General features: G+C 33.9%; 1 protein-coding gene across 1 annotated transcript; it reads right to left on the bottom strand.

The window, feature by feature from the left end:
* Nucleotides 1-652: 652 nt before the first annotated feature.
* Nucleotides 653-2,920, bottom strand: LOC127805667 (class V chitinase-like). Its single transcript, XM_052342422.1, has 5 exons — nucleotides 2,009-2,920; nucleotides 1,508-1,781; nucleotides 1,214-1,333; nucleotides 948-1,129; nucleotides 653-871 (listed from the first exon to the last, which is right to left on the bottom strand). The coding sequence occupies exons 1-5, from the start codon at nucleotides 2,918-2,920 to the stop codon at nucleotides 653-655; spliced, it is 1,707 nt and encodes a 568-aa protein (XP_052198382.1).
* Between the last annotated feature and the right edge of the window lie 16,433 nt (nucleotides 2,921-19,353).

Below are 19,353 nucleotides of genomic sequence, written 5' to 3'. Positions count from 1 at the left end.
AATTCAGATAATGAACAAGAAAATCAATTGCGGCGTAACTTACATATTCAAGAAGGTTCAAGTTCTCTTCCAAGCCATGAAAACAATTATTTGGCTTCCCGCTTATGATTTGAAGAAATAGAACTCCAAAACTATAGACATCAAATTTTGTAGAGTATATGCCACGTTATACATACTCAGGAGAGATATATCCACTTCATTTCGTGAGTAAACACAAGAAAATTAGTACATTAGTTTTTTAGTGAACATAAAAAGTGTTTGAAATGGTTTATACAAATTTTTTATCAACGATCACTTACTATGTTCCAACAATCCTACTTGTGTTTGCTTCAATGTCTTTTTTTTTTTAATATTCTAGCCATTCCGAAGTCTGAAATCTTAGCCTTCATCTCACTATCCAACAAGATGTTACTTGCTTTTAAATCTCGATGGATTATGGTGAATCTTGAATATTCTTGAAGATATAAAAGCTCTTGAATAAATCCTTTGATAATTTGAACTCGTTTCTCCCAATTCAACACCAATCGTCTAATTGGATCTTCATGAAACAGATCAATTAATTTGCTAGCTAATTGTAAATAACTCTAACAAATACTAATGAAGAAAGGAAAATAGTTGTGAACAGTTAAGTGTGTACGTATATATATATTGCTTACCATAGATGTAGTACGTAGTCCGAGCTTTTGTTTGTCATGTACTCATAGATTAGCATTTGTTCATCTCTTTCAACACAAAACCCAAGAACCCTAACAAGATTTACGTGTTGCAGCCTCGCAGTGAGCATAACCTCATTCTTAAACTCTTCATATCCTTGTTTAGAAGTCTTAGAAAGTCTTTTTACGGCAATTTCTTGTCCATTCTTTAGCGTTGCCTATAAAACAGACACCTTTAATTAGTAATTTTGGCATAAATGCATCTGTAAAACTATCCAAGACACAAATCTTAACCTTGTAAACAGGTCCATATCCACCCTCTCCCAGCTTATTTTCAAATGAAAAATTATCAGTGGCCTCCACAATATCATTGAAATGAAACACGAGCATGCTTGGATCATTGGTATTTCCCTCAGATAGCATCCTAGTTCCAAGTTTGGATTGCGATTCTTTTCTTTTGTACATTGATTCTGAAGCTGAATGACACAATAACCAAATCAAAGGCAGAAAATGAAGTCAGTCTGCTAGCTAGGCTCCCCATGGCTGTAAGAAGATGTTACCTCTCTTTCGAAGATACCATGTTGCAGGAACTAATACAAGAATGGCTATGGCTATTACTGGAACCAATATTATTAGCAACCTGCGCCTCGTGTTTCCATGATCTTCCCCGTGTTCTCCGGCTGTGAACATTTTTATTGTTCGAGATTGAGGCATAGTTAAGATCATTAAGCAGTTCGTATTTAGATCTTATCAGTAACAGCAATTAGGATTAATAATGGCTTCCCTTGCCTTTCTTATAACAGGGGAGCTAGGCCAAGTTCATCTTCAATCTAAGATATAGATAGATTACAGACCTGCTGCTTGAGAAAGCACCCAGTTATGATCATCATTGGCGACAAGCCAGGCATAATAACCCAGCAAATTCTTTTCTCTGGCGTATGAAACCTTAATCTTTACTACCTCAACATCATCAAAGCCAATCCAAGATGATCCAACGCTGCAGTAGTTCACCACATAAGTTGCATCATACTTTGTAACGGCTCCATTGCGCTGAATAAAGTCCTTGATGTCCTTATAGGCCATCTTTCTGTTGGAGTTAGCAAACCAGGTCTGTGTGTTTGACTGGGTCTGTAGAAAGATGGAAGAATAATGGCCTTGTTTGTAGGCAGGTTAGTTGAAGACCTTTTCTTCAGCAGATAGTTTGGTTGTTAGCAACGTATTAATTTGTTTTTGATTTATGCTTTATTTCCTCCTTGTAATTCGCATGTAATATCCCTATAAATGGGTTTTGCAAAGTTCAGTTCAATAACACAACAGAGAGTTTGTGATTAGTTTGTTTTCCTTAATTCTTGTACTTGAGAGTTCAACTTGGTGAAAACCCAGATAAAAAACCAACACTTTCCATCGTTGTCGGCATGATTAATCTTCACCGGCCCCTTAGCCAGTGCGCCGATTTCATTGTTGTTAGGGTTCACAAGCGTCCACTCATAGCCATAGAAAGGCAACCCCAAAACAAGCTTCCTAGTCGGAAATCCGCCATTAATCCATTCATTAACGCCAAAATTTGTGCTTATATTATTCATCGCCGGATCGTATACAGCTGCAGACGCCCCCGTGACATTCCACCATTTCGGCGAAAGATACTCATTTACCCTGGCATGGATCCAGTCCAAGTTGTTCCTCATAGACTCGATCGGAAAGGTTGAATTATTGATATATGGAGAGAACGGAACTGTCGTTGCTAGAATAAGCTTTGAGGTGTTTGAATTTCTTGGCTCGGCTTTAATGGCGGCTCGCCATTCTTGGAAGAGGGTGGCCAGGTTGGCAGATTCAGACGCTGAACTTATATTAGCCCAACGAAAGTCGAGGCCATGAAAGCCGTGGAATCTGGCTGTTCTTATTGAGGAGTCAATGAAAGGTTTCCTATAAGAAGATTGGCTGATCATTGAGGTGAAATCTGAAGAATTAGCTAATCCTCCGTCAATGGATAAAAGTGTCATGATTTGTGGGTTCTTTCGTTTGACAGTGTTGGTAAATTTGGAAAACTGCTTATGGTTTTTCGACGGGATGGAAAGCTGGTATGTGGAAGAGTTGAGGTCCACGTAGGCACACATGAGGTGAGTGAAGAGAGCTGAGTTTATGTCGGAAACGGGGAATCCGCTGCCGTAATACCAGTAACCACCCTTGATCCATTTCTGTGCACTTGATGATGGTAAGTTGCAGGGAATTAGGAGGATGAGGAAGAGGGTGATAGAAGTCAATGCCATTGAAGAGTTCTATCCTGCTAGCCGGCGAAGCCAAGAGTAATGGAGCAAGAGAGGCAGGCAGGGCAGAGGGGGAGAGGGTGGGTGGGCAGTGGGCCCTTACAAAGAGGAAAATATATTAATCTGATTAATAATTTATCTCCCCCAGTATTTTTTTTTCACCTACCTATTGTATTTTCTGTTTGTTTCTTTCTCGTATATATGTATATATATAATATAAATACGTTATGCCACCTTAAGATACATAAATAACAACTGGTGGTTAAATTGTTTGTTTTATAGCGTCGGTCAGAAAAGTTTTTTTTTTTTTTTAATTACGCGTTCACTTGCGCCCTGCTGAACTTGCCACAGGGTCATTACGAGAAAGGTCAATTAGCGATGTGTCTGAATGATCCGAATTTTTTATTTTTTTTGAAGCTGTGTGCACTAACACTTACAAAAGATCACTTCTAGAAGAATACAAATTTTTACTACCTCCAGAAATCGATCCCCCGCTGATCGTCTCTAACATGACTTTACAACCCTCTCAATCATGACTTTTTTTCATTTTCTTTTGTACGTTTGTGTGATCAATCAAGAAGCGAAAATAACGTAGTGTATGCTGCATAAATATCTAGCTTGACAAGTTGGAATCTATCCAAAGAATCATGCTACTTGTACATTACTTTTATACATCTTGAGCTACATAAAAAGGTATTATGACTAAAATATCCCTCACTTTCATGTGCATCACACGCCTCTATACGCCTCATGAGAGACTTTTTTGTCATTAATATACCTTTGTGTAGTTCAAAGTATACACAAAGATATACCAATAACATTTTTCCTATCGAAAATGGACCACTGGAAACAACCCTACATCGCATGTATGGTTGCCAACATTGATTAATTTGGGTGCCCTCTCTCTCATCTAGGGATGAAAATGAAACTGCTGTTTTCCTTCAGCCTTCTATGATTTTAGACATCATTTGCTTGTGGGTTTTCGTATTAATGTTTCATATTGAATATTATATTGCTTTAAAACTCCAAAGTGTCTCTCTAGCTTCGCTATGATTGCTTGCATGATTTATCAAGTTTTAAAAATATGATGACACGTCCAAAGTTCTGAAAATTTTTTAAATAACCAAGACAGAAATATTTTAAATGTCTCTTTCTCATTTTTAGGCAACCATAAATATCATATATCAACAAGCATAGAAGAACACCAATTATAACGTCACCCTATTTTAATAGAGGGTGGGACTCAATCTCTCATGACTCCTTATAATGATTAATAGCATCCTATATATATATTTTTTATTTTACTTCTCTCTAACTATAAAAATCTAGATCGGAGTTTGAATGAATTCATGGAAATGCATGTGTCTTCAATTTTTTTGAAATATATTAATCTAGATCAAAGTTTGAATGAATTCATAAGTAAGCCTAAGATTACTCGTCTACTCGTAGAGTATCAATGATTTCCGCTTGTGTGTACTCACTATAAGGTGTTTAGCCATACTATTTTTCAATGTCCTAAGTCTCCTAATCTAGTTCAGGTTGCGACATTCTCGCGGACATAGCCTATTCCCATACAAGGTTGACCTTACGAATCACAAAGGGAAGGGCCTTGAGGGTGTTAAGATTAAGGACATGTGGAAGCCCATGAATAACTCTCGCAGCCTTCTTTACTGGTGGGATGAGTCGTAAGCTTAACCCTAATCAACCCTTATAAAATCAAATAAAAGCAACCAATTTCTTACACACAAGAATGGACAAAAACATTCACAAGTATAAAACAAATTAACGATATCAACACGAGATTTACCATGGTTCACCCGTTAAAGAGAGTTACGTCCACGTTGAGCTCCGACAAAAGGAGTTCACTACACTATAGGGATAAAAATTTACAGTCACCGATTACAAACCGAAAACAACTCTCTGATCTCATTGTATAAAAATAATCCCTCAAAAATTTAACTCCGCCCCATAACCACAATCTAAGGTTAGAGGCTTACAACTTAGAGAATAGAACAAAACTGAACATCGAAACAGAGAGAATGAGAACAAGAGAATGATCAGAACAAACCCTAGATACAGCGGATAATCGGAGGCCATCTCTTACATCATCCTGAGGAAACTGTAGTTGATATAAAGGAGACTCAAGCGGTGGAGATCGAGTCGTATAAAGGAGAGAGCAGAGCATCGACGATCGGGAGAGAGAGGCAGGCTAAAAGACAAAGATCAGCACGCCAAATGAAACAGCAAGGGGGTTGCCGTTTTAGCCCTCCACCCAGGGCCCAAAACGCTGCCGTTTTGGGCTGCCATAGGGGTTGCCAAAATGACCCTCCTGCCCCTGCTAGAAACGGTGCCGTATTTGAAGCTTCACTTACAACAATCTCCACCTTAAAGCTTCAATCATTAAAGGGACAATCCACTAAAAAGTGCAGCAAGCTACAACCTATGCCATCATCACTCAGGATGTTTGGTCTTTCAACCAACTGTGACATGCAGCAAGTCCAAACAGTGTTTGAACTTGGCTGCAGTCACAATTTTTGTCCCCATATCAGCTGGGTTGTTTTCTGTTGGGACCTTTTGAATAATTACATTTTCTTTGGCTACTTGGTCCCTTATAAAATGAAACTTTACATCTACATGTTTGGTTCTCTCATGATATACAGGGTTCGTACACAAATGTATGGCACTCTGACTATCAGAAAATACTACAACCTTACCTTGCAACATATGAATTTCCTTTAACAAACCTTGGAGCCAGATGGCTTCTTTGAAGGCATCAATGACAGCCATATATTCTGCCTCAGTGGAAGACAGTGCAACCAAAGGATGCAACTGAGACTTCCAGTTGATGCAGTTACCTCCTAGGGTAAAGAAGAAAGAAGTTGTAGATTTTCGAGAATCCCTGTCACTAGCAAAGTCAGAGTCCACATATCTAACAAGATTAAAATCATCACAATTCCCTTTATAAATTAACCCAATATCAGCATAACCATTAATGTACCTTAAGACATACTTTAAAGCTTCCCAATGAATGTTACCAGGGTTAGACATGAATCTACTGAGTAGAGAAATTGCAAAAGCTAAATTAGGCCTGGTACTAATCATTGAGTACATTATGGTTCCAATGACATTAGCATATGGAATTGTTTCCATTTTAAGCATTTCAGAATCAGATATTGGACACTGTTTTTTAGATAAAATGAAGTGACCAGCCAAGGGAACATTTACTAGTTTACAACCAGACATGCTAAACTTTTGAACAGATTTCAACAAATAATCATGTTGATGAATTTTCAGACAAGAATCACTCCTATCCCTTTCAATAATCATTCCTAGAATTCTTCTACCAGGTCCTAAGTCTTTCATATCAAAGTTGGTATTTAATAATGATTTTAACTCACAAATTTTAGACTTAGACTTGCTAATTAATAAGATATCATCAACATACAGCAATAAGTAAACAGGAGTATCAGATAATATGAAGTAGAAGCAATTATCATATTCATTTCTGTTAAAACCAATCCTAGTTGCAAAATTGTGAAATTTTTTATACCATTAACGTGGAGATTGTTTTAACCCATACAAGGATTTTTTAACAAACACACATGATCAGGATGTTTTTTGTTAACATAGCCTGCAGGCTGATCCATATAAATTAATTATTCTAAGTCCCCATGTAAGAAAGCAGTTTTAACATCCAGTTGTTCTAATTCTAAATTATACTGAACAACTATTGCAAGCATCATTTGAATAGTTTTAAATTTAACAACAAGAGAAAATATTTCAGTATAATCAATGCCTTCCCTCTGGGTAAAACCTTTAGCTACTAATCTAGCTTTAAACCTTAAGGGATCAGAGGGTAACATACCTTCTTTAACTTTGAATAGCCACTTATATTTTACCAGCTTCTGCTTCTAAGGTCTTGGGACCAGTTCCCAAGTGTTGTTTGTCATCAAAGAGTTCATCTCTTCGTCCATAGCTTGCTGCCATTTTAAACAGTCATGGGAGCTGACAGCCTCCTCATAGGAGGTAGGCTCACTACTCCTCATATCCAAACCTACCACTAAGGCACAGTAAACTAAATCTGAGTAAGAATATCTTGCAGGAGGCCTTATAGTCCTCATGCTTCTGTCCCTTGCCAGCTGGTAGTCCCTTAGGTTCTGGTGTGGAGAGTCATATTGCTCTTCCTCACCTTCAGGAGCTATAGATGGCTCCTCATGATCACTTTCATGATCAGAGGGTAAGTCAACTTCAGGGTTTGAAACATCTGAGAAGGAAATAGCCGGCAGATTAGGAACATCTGCCGGTTGCTCCACCTCATTTTGGGTATTACCAATTATAGGGAGGTCATCTGGGGTGCTAGGTGTGGGATAGTCTTCCAAATTTTCTGATTTACAAGGGAAGATAGATTCATTAAATATAACATCTCTACTAATTATTATCTTAACTCCACTTGAACTCCTATCCCACAATCTATATCCTTTTGTTCCATCTTGGTACCCCACAAAAACACACTTGATGGATCTAGGATCCAATTTTCCCACTGATTGGTGGGCATATGCCTCACAACCAAAAACCTTGAGATAATTGAAATTTAATTTTCTGTTTGTCCATTTTTCTTCTAGACACTTTAAGTTCAAAATAGTGAAAGGGCTCCGATTTATCAAGTGGGCAGCAGTGGAGAGAGCCTCTCCCTAGAAGGTTTTAGGCAGGCCAGCAGTAAAGAGAAGACATCTAACCTTTTCTAACAAGGTCCTGTTCATTCTCTCAGCCACCCCATTCGGTTGGGGTGTATCCATCACGGTTTTATGCCTAACAATGCCATGAGAGTCACAAAACTCATCAAAGTCTCTATTACAGAATTCTAAGCAATTGTCAGTTCTTAGGGTTTTAACCCTTTTGTTTGATTGGTTCTCTACTAAGGCTTTCCAAGTTTTAAATTTGTCTAAAGTCTGATCGTTAGTTCTAAGAGAAAAGACTCAAACCTTTCTTGTAAAGTCATCCATAATGGATAGAAAATACCTGTTCCCATCGAGAGTAGGCTTTTGAGAGGGACCCCACAAATCGGCATGCACATATTCTAAGCATACCTTCGCCAGGTGAGTTCCTTTATGGAAACTCATCCTGTGTTGCTTGCTTAGGATGCATGACTCACAAAAGTTCAAAGGATCTGAGGGCACTGAACCAAGGTAACCTTGGTTTGACAGAGCCTTCAGACCTTTCTGGCTCCTGTCTTATCAGCTTTAGCTATGCATGTAGTTGAAACATTAACAGGGGATAATGAGTAACCATTTAAAACATATAGACCATGTTTTTTAGTGCCAGTGAGAATTAGGTGTTTATTCTTAAAGACATGCATATTCCCTTTTTCTGCTTTATAAGAATAACCTAATTCATTTAAGGTTCCAAGAGATATGAGACTTCTTTTTAACCCAGGCACATATCTAACATTTGTAAGAATCTTAATCTTGTTATCATGCACTTTCAAGGATATATCACCCATGCCTTGAACACAACAAGTTTGATTGTTACCCATATCAATAGTTCATGTTTCTTTGTTACTAAAATTTTGAAACCACTCAATGTTTGGACACATGTGAAATGAACAACCCGAGTCCATTATCCATTCATTAACAACATTTGAGCTAGAAATAGTAAGAACTTCAGCTAGGTTATTGGAGCTGCTTGCAGCTACCGATGCATCCCTCCCTTAATTTTTGTTTCTTTAGCAAGTCATAACAATATTTCTTTATGTGACCCTCTTTCCCAAAATGGTAACATTTCCATTTAGGCTTTTGCTTACCCTTAAAACCTGAACCTACAGTTTGGTTACTATTTCCTATGTTATTTCTTTTATCAGGTTTGCCTTTAACAAACAAGTTGTTAGCTGGTTTTTTATATGCATTTAATTCTAATTCTCTTGCCTTAATTCCTGAGATAACAAGGTCTAAACTAGGCACAATACCAGTATACTGTAAATCATGTTTAACCACATTGTATTCATCAGACAGTGAATTTAAAAGGATCATAGCCTCACTGGTATCACCAAGGGCTTGATCAGTTCCTCTTAACAATAAACTAAGTTTGGTAAACTCATCTATGTTTTCATCCATAGATTTAGAAACATTCATCTTAAAGTTAATAGCATACCCTTTAAATAAACTAGATTAGGAGCAGACAAAACAGAATATAATGAATCAAGTTTATTCCATAATTCAAGAGGAGTATTTATGCCATATACTTTACGTATAACACTATCACCAAGGTGCAGAAAAATAAGATTTAATGCTTCTTCCCTTACCTCAGTAGCTCTTATGAGCTGTTCTGCTGTCCATTTCTCTTCGTTGGATTCAAGTGTAATAAGCACATTATGATGAGAGAGCAGGACTCTCATCTTTTTCTTCCAACTACCGAAATCGCTTTTACCATCGAATGTACCGATTTCAAATTGGGTTGATGTCATCTTTACTTTGCATGAAGGTACCCTAGGAAACCCTAGACACTGACCAGACTCGCTCAGCAAAAAATAATAGACCGACGAGAGACTTATAGTAAACCTTAGGAATCCAAGAAAGACAACACCACACCAGTAAACCCTAACCGAGACAAACCTTAGTCGAAGGTACTGCGAGTATAAAAGGCTCTGATACCACTGTTGGGATGAGCCGTAAGTTTAACCCTAATCAACCCTTATAAAATCAAATAAAAGCGACCAATTTCTTACACATAAGAATGGACAAAAATATACACAAGCATAAAACAAATTAACAATATCAACACGAGATTTACCGTGGTTCACCCGTTGAAGAGGGTTACGTCCACGTTGAGTTCCGACAAAGGGAGTTCACTACACTATAGGGATAAAAATTTACAGCCACCGATTACAAACCAAAAGCAACTCTCTGATCTCACTGTACAAAAATAATCCCTCAGAAATTTAACTCCACCCCATAACCACAATCTAAGGTTAGAGGCTTACAACTTAGAGAATAAAACAAAAACTGAACATCGAAACGGAAAGAATGAGAACAAGAGAATGATCAGAACAAACCCTAGATGCAGCGGATAAACGGAGGCCGTCTCTTACATCATCCCGATGAGACTATAGTTGATATAAAGGAGACTCAAGCGATGGAGATCGAGTCGTATAAAGAGCAGAGCATTGACGATCGGGAGAGAGAGGTAGGCTAAAAGACAAAGATCAGTACGCCAAATGAAACAGCAAGGGTGTTACCGTTTTGGCCCTCCACCCAGGGCCCAAAACACTGCCATTTTGGGCAGCCATAGGGGTTGCCAAAATGACCCTCCTGCCCCTGCCAGAAACGGTGTCGTGTTTGAAGCTTCACTTATAACATTTACCTATGTCTTAATTGTGTGCGATTGTCGAGGGTGTCTCTCAAGCTAGCCCTATCAACTCTTCTAAGGCGGGTCAGCTGATGGGAAATTGGTTTTGCTCCCTCATGGAGGAGGATATAGTCATTCCTTCTTCTAGGGATTTGTGTTTTCTAGTGGAAGAATGATGTCTTGTGGAGAAAATTATGGTTATTGAAAATAAGGGTAAACGAGATCCTGTTGAGAAGAAGGATTCATCATCTGGCAGCTAAGAGAGTTCTGGTTCTAGTTTTGATTTTGTTATTGTAAAGTCCAAGGCCTAGTTGAAGAAGGAACAGAAGAAGAAGAATGCACTAGAGAGGGCTAAACAGAACTCAGATGCAGTCGAGCCCGTGCTCACAAACTCGGCATGATGTCACGCTCCAATTTCAATTCCTTGTGTTGTGAGTCTTTGTTCTATCTTTTGTCACGTTCTTGTGTGGTTGGTTTGGTAGTTGTTATGGTCTTTCTTTCTTTGCTTGCTCGAGATATGCCCTAACGAAAATTGTATTTGCTTGGTATTTTATTATTAATATATTCTTATTTAATGAAAAAAATATTATATATATTATCTTTAACATAATATATATATAATCTAATTATTTTGGTGCTAAGGTAATATTATACAAATACAATCATTATATAAAATTATATTATTTATTAATATTATCCCCTATTAATAGAATAGGGTAATTTATAACTTTTTCTAAGGTGGCATTCTTGACATTAATATTCAAATTTCAGTCCAAAATTGATGGGACCACCGTCCAATCCGTGGTATTGGTCAAGGACTATTGAATATTAATAATAATTAAAATGAATACAACAAAAATGTATAATACATAAATATTATATATATGTATGTATTTATAATTGCTTGGATCATATATATAAATAAAATATACTTTTTAAAAAAAATATATTAAAAATAAAATAAATAAAGAGTTTGGACTAATTAAAATCGAACATCGAAGTGGTCCAATCCCAATTCTAACTGAGTTTTCAATTTAAAATCTTTATATATATAAAAGTAGAATAGTCTTGAAAAAAAAAAAATTTTTCCCCAAAACTTGCATTAATAATTTATATTTTATAATTTGTATTAATAATTTAAAATTTTCAATTGCTTTAAAATAATAAATAGTAATAAAATTTCTCCCCAAAACTTGCATTAATGATTTGCATTTAATACTTATTGCAATAATAATTTATATTTTGTAATTTACTTTAATAATTTAAATCTTTCAATTGTTTTGAAATAATATGTACTAATTATTGTAAAATTAATAATGAATTTTAAATACACAAGTTTTTCAATGTTAATCATGGGTTTTCCAATACATTATTATGTGAATATTAAATATTTAATTAATCTGTCAATCAATTAAAAATAAATACTATTTATGAGGAATATGAATAGATACTTAAATTATTAATTAAATTACAAAAAATTATTCATTTATACAAAATTCTATCTTTATATAATAGAATATAAATATCTTTATATATATATAAATATAATAGTCTTGAAAAAAGAAATTTCTCTCCAAAACTTGCATTAATGATTTGCAATTAATACTTATTGCATTAATAATTTATATTTTATAATTTGCATTAATAATTTAAATCTTTCAATTGCTTTGAAATAATAAGTAGTAATAAAATTTCCTCTCAAAACTTGTATTAATGATTTACATTTAGTACTTATTGCATTAATAATTTACATTTTGTAATTTGCATTAATAATTTAAATCTTTCAATTGTTTTGAAATAATATATACTAATTATTATAAAATTAATAATGGATTTTAAATACACAAGTTTTTCAATGCTAATCATGGATTTTCCAATACATTATTATGTTAATATTAAATATTTAATTAATCCGTCAATCAATCAAAAATAAATACTATTTATGAGGAATATAAATAGACACTTAAACTATTAATTAAGTCACAAAATATTGTTCATTTATATAAAATTCTTTCTTTATGTAATATAATATAAATACTATATATTATATATAATATATAATATATAGTAAAATAGTATGCAAATATTTATTCCCTCCAAAAATCTGTCAAACTATTTTTTACATCTAAAATTTGTATTAAACTTGCATGAATTTTTCAATGTTATTAATTAATCAAAAATAAATATTTTTTGTTAGATTTTTCCATTCGTCAATCAATCAAAAATAAATACTATTTATGAGAAATATGAATAGACACTTAAAATATTAACTAAGTCACGGAAAATTATCCATTAAATAAAATCTTATCTTTATATAATATAATAATATATAATATATTATATTAAAGTAGAATAGTTTGCAAATTTTTGTTCCCTCCATAAATCTGCCAAACTGTTTTTTGCCTCTAAAATTTGTATTAAATTTACATGGGTTTTATGAGAAATATTAATAGGCAACTTAAACTATTAATTAAGTCATAGAAAATTATTCATTTATTTAAAATATTATTTTTATATCTTTATTATATATATATTTATATAATATTAAAATATGATATTCAAACAAAGTATTTTGCCAATTGTCAATCAATAGTGAATTTTTTTCTAAAAAACTTGCATTAAATCAAAGATAATGATTAATTAATTATTAATTTTTTTAATAATTATATTAGTCTTAAAAATGTGATATATTAACAAATTCATAAAAAATTATTTAAGGTTGTCAAATGCTAGGGTTTTTCAATGCTAATTAATATTTAAGGTATTACATTTTTAAGACTATGGAAGAAATCAAAATTCATATTTTTAAAATTTTGTTATTATTCAAAAAACCTATTCTTACTCATATTTAAGAGTTTTAATTTATAATATAATAAATAGAAAATAACGAACGTCTTTGAATGGATATATTATAGATTTTATAATATTTATTTATAAATAAATATAATATAATTAATAAAAAAAATTTATAAGTATTTTGTCAAATGACCTACTTAATGTGTTAATTATTCTTTAATACATTGAATAGAAATACATTGAATTAAAATTGTTCTCCATTAGCATATTGAATAGCGAATAATTAATTAAATTTAAATTTTATCAAATAACAAATTTATTTTTTTATTTTTAAATTAAACTCTCCCGTGTATTACACGGGATCATCACTAATTTTTATAAAATCCAATCTGAACATGATTCGGTTGTTTATGGGGTGAATGAGGGCCCTACGTTGACATTATTAAATAGCATTGTTCATATTTTCAAACTTCCAATGGATCCTTCATTGCCTGTTAAATAAGGAAAAAAGGAGTAGTAGCCAAGTTAGGGCTGGATTTTTTGGGACACATGATAAGGCTATTTGCATGCATCTTATCAATTTATAAGAAGAATTTGTTTCATCCAATGTTGTATCAGTGAAGTCTATCTATATATGCGTTTGCCTTCTTTCCACAGCTCATGCATACGCCTGAAATGATTTTGCAATCATCCATTCATCTTCGCGCTTCTATTGAACAGTCTATAGCTTCCTTCTATTAGATCACGGAGATAGAAGAGAGGTTAGGAACATGTCCCTGGGCATAGATCAACTGGTAAATGAATAACTGTTGGGGTATTATTCTTTGAACTCTCAAGTTTCGTGTTCAAGATTTGGTTAGGGGAGAAACCTCAGCAATCAGGGGCTATCCTGAAAATTAAAAAAATATCAGATCACCCTCACGTTAGCGGAGAGAGGCTAGGGATAGAAACTGGCTGTTAAGTTCCTTGATTTAAATCTCCTGCTAGAATCGTGGGGTCGAGCAGCAGGGGCGCTAGTGATGACGAGTTAAAAAAAATAACTTGGTTAAATTCTATGGAAAGAACCTTTAAATGCTTGTACCATACACATATTTTTCATGGCACAACAATTACACATATTTTTCATAGAGTGTTTGATTGCTTCCATAGAAAATATGTGTAATTGTTGTACCATGAAAATTTGGTAGGAGAAAGTGAGGGGTTTTTAAATAAAAAATAGAAAATCCCTTTTGAGGGAAAAGGCTAGTCGCAAAAGGCCAAGCTTGCGGCTGCGAGCTGACCTCACGGCAAGACAAAGTCTCGCGGCCAACAAGTGCTGGCCGCGAGCTGGCCACAAGGGCCAGCCTCGCGACAACCTATCGTGAGTCGCTGGCCGCTAGGGGCCTGCCTCGCGGCAGCCTGCAGCGAGCTGCTAGCCACGAAGGCTAGCCTTGCGACCAGCAGGCGCTGGCTGCAAGCTCTCATGGCTAGGTTAGCCGCGAGGACCAGCCTCGCGGTAATCTCACTACAAGAAAACATGCGTTTAGAGACGGATTTTTGAGACGGATTTTTCCGTCTCAAATTAGAGATGAATTTTGAGACGGATTTAGAGACAGAAAAAATCCGTCTCTAAATAGAGACGGATTTAGAGACTGAAATAAATCAGTCCCAAATTAAAGACGGATTTAGAGACGGAAAAAATCCGTCTAAAAATTTGAGACGGATTTATTTCCGTCTCTAATTACAAACGAATTTTTTACCGTCTCTAAATCCGTCTCAAATTGAAGACGGATTTTGAGACAAAAAATTTCTTGTCCAATTATAGACGAAAAAAATCCGTCTGAAAATCTGTCTCTGATTAGAGACAGATTTTTATCAAATCCGATTCTATTTTGAGATGGATTTTTTCCGTCTCAAAATCCGTCTTTAATTGTAAATTAAATATAATTATTTAATTTAAAGTCTATTGAAAATTTATTTAAATATATAAATAATAAAATAAAAAATTTAATGAAAAGTATATTAGAAAATGTAAACTAAATATACAATTTTATAAAACACACACTCCATTTTAATTAGTAATATTAATAATATATATAATACATTTTAAGATTATGAAACTCTATAAATAAAATATATACTAAATATACACTACATTTTAAATTTTAAGGACGTAAAATGGGGGAATCAAATATTAAAAAATAATTAAATTAAAAGTTAATTAATCTACAACTTAATATGATTAAATAATTAAAAAAACCTTTAAATCAATTCAAAAAAATGTTAAATAATAAAATTATAGACATGCAATAATAAATATATAAATAATTTTCTTAAAGGAATTAATCAATAAAAAAAATGGTGTTACTTATGTGACTCGTGTCACTTTCAGTAGATATTCAACTAACATTTATTCATATATCTATTATATCCATTTCATGAATATTGGCATGTGATTCATTATGCCTTAAGATTAATAATTAATTCATACTAATTAAAAGTAATAGTCCATGTGTGAATTTATAATCGATTTATCATATTTATCTTTTATGAGAAATCTAAGGATTGTTCATTTATTTAAGGATGCATGATAGGTTAAAGACATATTCAATTAATTAACCCCTCAAGATTTTGATAATGCCATTCACAGTAAGATGGTGAACACTTTTAGTATAAGAATTAAGAGTTGTTCTGATAAACTAATTTGTCACAATACGCATGAAAATTCAGACAACATACTTATTGTGACGAAATAACACTACAATAAAATAACAATTTAGACACAGATTTTTGAGACGAAATTTTTTAAAACAAATTTAGAGATGGAAGAGACGGGAGAAAATCCTAATCTAAATAATAATAATAATAATAATAATAATAATAATATCTATATCTATATCTATATCTATATTAAAAAATAGATATATATACATATATCTATATTAAAAATATATATATAAGGTAGGCAAACCAGGTCGAATCCGCCTAATAAAAAGGAAGGTCAACCTGTGTTGATCAGGTCAGATATAAATAGGATGGGGTTGATGGTGGGTGCCAAAAGTTCCCTCACCAATTTTGCTCTCTCTCTCTCTCTCAATTTTCTTTCAAGACCACATTTCCAAATCATCGATTTATGCCATGTATATATTCAGCTGTTCGATCATCAATCCGACAATGTTTTCAGTGTGAATGTGAACTTGATGTATAAGTAGGTAAATCTTTCAAGATCATCAGCATATTTTTTTCAATATACATCCATGATATATATATATATACGTATATGTGGGATTTGGGTGTTTGACTGGAAGTTTAAACATAGGTATACAAAGATCGATCCGATCATTGGATTTTGTTGATTTTTGGGTATGTTGGTCGATGGGGGTAAGGGTGCCGAGTGCTTGCCTCTGATCATAAACAATGAAGGATTGTGGTGGGCGACGACAACTAACAATGTTTCACTTTATTTTTTGGAACGTTCATTATTCGTGTAAGCACTCTCTTTAGAAGTTTGCGGGCTTATGTATGGTTTTTTTAATTATTTTATCCTTTTTTGTTTTGGTAAGTATGTCGGTAGGAGAATGATTAGTGTTTAAACTCAAAATACGAGTGTTTTCATAGAAACAATGGCGCTTGCAACACACTATCAAATTTAAGTCGTAATTTAGATACTAACTCAAAATTAGATTCCTAATTCTAAAAGTAAAATAGTTTATTATTGAACTATTATAAAGTATATTGACTAATTTGAAAACTATTCATTCAATAAGTGCACACTATATTTCATATATTCATTCAATAATCAACTTGATCAAGATTTGAAAAATAAAATTGATATTTTTTTATATATTTTGAATTGATATTAAATACATATAAATTAAACTACATTAAACAATTTCCATCCCTAATATTATTTTTCTTATATTTTTTATTTTCATGCATTAAATTATTTTTGTGATATTTTTATTTAATATTTGTTTAAATACCAAAAAATATAAAAATGAAAAGTTAATTTTAGATTTATAATATATCAAACTTATTTATTAGTACTTATTGCATTTATAATATAATTATATTTTTAAATAAATATTAATTTGATGCAATAATATTATTTTTCATAATTTAAATGTTTTTATCCTCTATTATAATTTTAAATTATATTTTTTTTATTAATTAAATAATATTTGTTTATATTTTAATAAAATATATTTTTTATTTAGTATTACATATTAAATAATATTTAATATTAGTTATTATTTTTATATTTTAATATTAAATATTAAAAAATTTCCCCCATTTTCTTCTCTCCCCCCCCCCCCCACCCCTTCTTTCCCACCCAAAAACCCTAAATCTGTCTGCTCCTCCCTCCATCTCTAGATCTCTCTGGCTCGCCTCTCGCTGCTCTCCCTCGCCTTAGCTCTCGCCCTCACCCTCGATCTCGCGGCTCACCCTCGTCCTAGCTCTCGCCCTTGATCTCGCTGCTCGCCTTCGCCCTTGCCCTCGATCCTCGCCCTCGCTCACTGGTTTGCTCTCTCCTTCGCCCTCACCCTCCATCTCGCGGCTCGAGCTCACCTTAGCTCTCTTCCTCGCTCACTGGCTCTCCCTCGCCTTTGAGCTCGGCCTAGCTCTCGCCCTCGCTCACTGGCTAGCCCTCGCCCTCGATCTCGCAGCTAGCACTCGCCCTCGATCTCGCAGCTCGGCCTCGGCCTCGGCCTCGCCCTCGCCCTCGCCCTCGCCCCTCGCTCACTGGCTCGGCCTCGCCCTCGCCCTCGCTCTCGCTCTCGCCTATCGCCGCTAGCCCTCACCCTCACTCTGGCTCTCTGGCTCGCCCTCACCCTCGCTCTCTGGGTCGCCCTCACCTGCCATCGCACCAAACAGTATTTCCCCCTCACTTAGATCAGTAGATCCTAGTCCTACGATACCAACTCCATTACAAGGTATCAACACTCAACCCTCACAAAATAACAATAACTGTTGAAGATATTGTTTTGCTGCTATTAACTATTAAGTTGCTTCTGTATTACTTTCATATGTTGTATTGGTTTGATATGTATTTTAGTTTAGCCTTTGTTTAATGTTTAAAGTTGCTTTGTTTTCGTGTTATAACACTTGACATATTGACTGACACCTGAGTTTGTAAACAGATTTTATTTTGGATGTAATTCCTTGCCTAAAGCTAGGTTGTGGTGATTTGTTTTATTTTTGAAGAACATATGTATATAACACGTTGGACGCTCAGTTTCCTTTATGTTTATATCATGCTTGTCTTAGGTGTCTTACACAAAATATGTCATATCCACTTAAGATTAATACGGATATAGTCCACAAATGAACATATAACACACATATATATGTCATAACTTACAACCTGGTTATATCTAGATGCTTTTTTTTTATTTTCTTTGAATTAGATGTTTGTTTTTAGGAAACAAATAATTATATGTAGAGAAACCAAAAAAAAAAAAAAATTAGTAAACAATTTATATTTTCTTAAAAAACATATTGTCAACATTATTGCCAATAGTACCATTGTAATCATCAACATTATTGTCAAATCATAATGATATGATCAGTAAGTTTCAACCTCTTCACTCAGCAAAAGCCAATGACAAATGTAAAAATTAATCGTTTCTGTCAAATGGTGTTTGTTTCTGTGCATTTATATCAAATGGTGTTCGCTTGCTGCTCCATTTATCTTATTTAATCGTTTCTCATTTGAATGTATGTATGTATATTAAGATCAAATGAGCAGCAACTGCAATTGAAACTTCCTCTATTTTCTGCTAGGATGTCATATTCAATAAGCATGAGATAGAGAAAGGGGTAACTAAATAGAATGCAAGTAAAATGCATATGAGCAAGGTTATGGGATTGATTGGGTGAGATGATAAGTAACGGAGGAAGAAAAAAAAATAGATGCATCAAGTCATTTTCAAATATCTTAAGAACATAGAATAGATGTCATGAATTCTCATGCTTTACATTGTTCTCATCCAATATCTTAGAGTACCTAGTACTTATTATTTTATATTGCGAGTACAGAAAGGTTCTACTTCTTGTGTTTATTGAATTGCTAACATAGCGTTGCAAATTTTATTTGCCTAAAGACATGGCAGGTCATACCCTCCACATAGGTTGGAAACAACATAAGTTTAAATTTTTCAAAGCACATCATCATGGTTGTGTGCACACTTGGATGAGAACAGAGGAAGGAACAAATTACTTCTGTCTTAAGATACTCACTTTCTTGAGTGGTTTTGGACATGTATTACCAAAGTGCACATAACATCTTAAATAATTTTCTAAAGTAGAATTGGTTTAGC

This window comes from Diospyros lotus, chromosome 7, assembly GCF_014633365.1.
Source record: "Diospyros lotus cultivar Yz01 chromosome 7, ASM1463336v1, whole genome shotgun sequence".
NCBI classification, from domain to species: Eukaryota; Viridiplantae; Streptophyta; class Magnoliopsida; order Ericales; family Ebenaceae; genus Diospyros; species Diospyros lotus.
Note: the sequence above shows the minus strand (reverse complement) of the source record. Positions and strands in the feature narration are given on the sequence as shown.

What these genes read in the sequence shown, in the direction of transcription:
- LOC127805667 (XM_052342422.1), bottom strand. Translation starts at nt 2,920, where the DNA reads ATGGCATTGACTTCTATCACCCTCTTCCTCATCCTCCTAATTCCCTGC. An exon ending in TCACCAAGTTGAACTCTCAA is followed by an intron (nt 1,782 to 2,008) that starts GTACAAGAATTA and finishes ATCTTTCTACAG; the next exon opens with ACCCAGTCAAACACACAGAC. An exon ending in GATATGGACCTGTTTACAAG is followed by an intron (nt 872 to 947) that starts GTTAAGATTTGT and finishes TCTGTTTTATAG; the next exon opens with GCAACGCTAAAGAATGGACA.